Genomic DNA, 2,320 nt, shown 5'->3' on the forward strand with positions numbered 1-2,320 from the left:
AGGCAAGAACACTGGAGTGGGTTGCCATTTCCTTCTCCAATGCATGAAAGTGAAAGTGAAAGTGAAGCCGCTCAGTCATGTCCGACTCTTAGTGACCCCATGGACTGCAGCCTACCAGGCTCCTCCAACCATGGGATTTTCCAGGCAAGAGTACTGGAGTGGGGTGCCATTGCCTTCTCTGAACTTTACTGCTACGCTATGTTAATGAAAAGAATCACAACTACTTTTTGTTGGACATTTACTATGTGCCACACTCAAAGCCCTGATCTGTTGCCCTATACAATTCTCAAGACACCCATTTGCAGGAGATACTCTGGACAATCCCTCTTTCTGGGTAGGCAACCTGAGGCTTTTATAGTTTTTTTCACTTTGGGAAAGGAATCGTTTCCAGGTTACACAGTGAGTAAGTGGCAGACTCTGGTGACAGCTGCCTAACTTAAAGTCCATCTGCCTCCCAGAAGAGGGTCTGAGTTGAAGACAGCCATTTCTGGGGAGCCGGGGAAGGCATGGACAGGTTGGGGGCCCAGCACATCTCACCAGAGGGTGTAGGCAGCAAAGAAGGGCACGTAAAAGGGCTGCTTCTCCGGGAAGTGGCGCAAGGAGACGAGCACAGCATAGGAGAACCACACGTAGGCCGCCACCTGCAGCCCAATGAGCCCGTAGCCCGCTGGCGACTCATAGGTGTACAGGACCTGGCCCGGGTCAAAGAACTGGACCCAAGGGAGAGGGTCAGTCACAGCCCTGGCCTTTGGCCCTCCTCACAGGGACCCCAGACCCCACCCTCAAATACCCTCAAAGGGCTCAGAGGTACTTGATCAAGACAGAAGCAGTAGGAGAATGAGAGATGGAGATGAAAGGATAGACACAGAGAGAGAGTAAAAAGATAGAAACTATCCCTGCTACCATGGCCCAGCACAGAGCTGAACACCACCAAGTGTAAGTTTTTCTGTTTGCACCGAGTTGATAAAGCAGGTCTTATTTTCACCCCATTTTACAGAAGGGGGAAACTGAGGCTAAGCAGGAAGCCTTTCGGCCAAAGTCAAGGTGATATATAAAGCCTTAGAGAAGTCCCCTGGGGTAGGTAAAACCCTCCTCATTTTACAAAAGAAGAAGCAGATTTGGGGGTGGGGTGGGCATCAGTCAAGGTCAACCAGCTGGGAAATGGGAGAGCCAGAGTGGACTCCAGGTCTGTGTGACTCCTGAACTTAGTCACGACACTGAGCATGAAATGTGACAGACAGCGAGAGACAGAAGGAGGAGAGCCACGTAGAGAGACGGGAATGCACTTAGGGAGACAGATGGAAAGGCGGAAAACCACCGAGTGGGAGAGAGAGCCAGGAAGAACACTAGCAGACAGGTGGAAGAGGCCACTAAAAGCTTTGCGGGTAGGGAGGACGGAGCAAAGCCTGAGCTTTTAGGGGGACTCACCTCGGCCTCATAGATGAGCAGTGCCACGTGTGTGAGGGTGTACAGGGTCATGTAGACAGACAACTTCACCGAGCCTGAGTGGCTGATTCGGCCCCTGGCGACAGGCCGTGAGGGGAGACAGCAGGGGTGGGGGCCGTCAGAGAGGAGGGGGTGGCCACCCCCTCCCCAACCCAATCTCTGCCCTGCCCCCCTGCCCAGCCACCCTATCCCTGCTGTGCTCCCTCCCGCCCCAGCATGGGCACCGTGTCACCGTGAATCCCTTCCCCAGAAGGATCAGCATCAGCAGGAAGATGAGGAAGCTGGAGGAGAAGAGCAGCTTGGCTGGTAGAAGGAGGAGAGGGCAGCTCAGACGCGGGGCTCCGCCGGGGGAGGAGCCCCACACCCTCCCGGGCCCACTTCTTTCTCACCCAGGATCTTCAGACTCTCGTTGCCAATGCCATCCGTGGCATACTGGCCCCAGTAGATGCAGAAAAATAGGAGGCTCAGGACTGAGGGGAGGACAGGCAGTGAGAGGAAGGGACAGACACCGGCTTTAGAGCATCACTCTTCCCTAGCACTGTGATCCAGATGACCAGAGCCCTTCGTTCATCCCTACCAGGATTTAGACTCTACTCCTGCCGACTTCCTGGGATGCTCTGAAGTCCAGACCCCCAGCCCCTCCTCCCTCAGACCCAGGAGTCCAGATCCCCAGCCCCCCTCCCTCAGACCTAAGAATCCAGGCCCCCAGCCCTTCCTTTCTTAGGCCTAAGTATCTGAGCCCTAAGCTCCTCCTCTCATAGAACTCAAAAGTTAAGATACTCTAAACCTCACCCTCCATTCCTGCTGCAGCCATGAACATTTTATAAGTCGTGTGAAGCAACTGACGACCTTTCAGCAAATCTAGGAGGAGGAT

The 2,320-nt window shown here is 54.2% G+C and overlaps 1 protein-coding gene across 1 annotated transcript in view; it reads right to left on the reverse strand.

The window, feature by feature from the left end:
- The window catches only part of TMEM145 (transmembrane protein 145), an 11,277-nt gene that overhangs the window by 6,711 nt on the left and 2,246 nt on the right, over nucleotides 1-2,320 (reverse strand). The window contains exons 2-6 of the mRNA XM_010842671.1: nucleotides 2,239-2,311; nucleotides 1,836-1,916; nucleotides 1,671-1,749; nucleotides 1,429-1,522; nucleotides 538-710 (exon numbers count right to left, since the gene is read on the reverse strand). Of these exons, the coding sequence (XP_010840973.1) occupies nucleotides 538-710; nucleotides 1,429-1,522; nucleotides 1,671-1,749; nucleotides 1,836-1,916; nucleotides 2,239-2,311 (500 nt within the window). The remainder of the gene's footprint in view (nucleotides 1-537; nucleotides 711-1,428; nucleotides 1,523-1,670; nucleotides 1,750-1,835; nucleotides 1,917-2,238; nucleotides 2,312-2,320) is intronic.

The sequence above is a fragment of the Bison bison genome, unplaced genomic scaffold, assembly GCF_000754665.1.
Source record: "Bison bison bison isolate TAMUID 2011002044 unplaced genomic scaffold, Bison_UMD1.0 scf7180017847294, whole genome shotgun sequence".
Classification (NCBI taxonomy): Eukaryota; Metazoa; Chordata; class Mammalia; order Artiodactyla; family Bovidae; genus Bison; species Bison bison.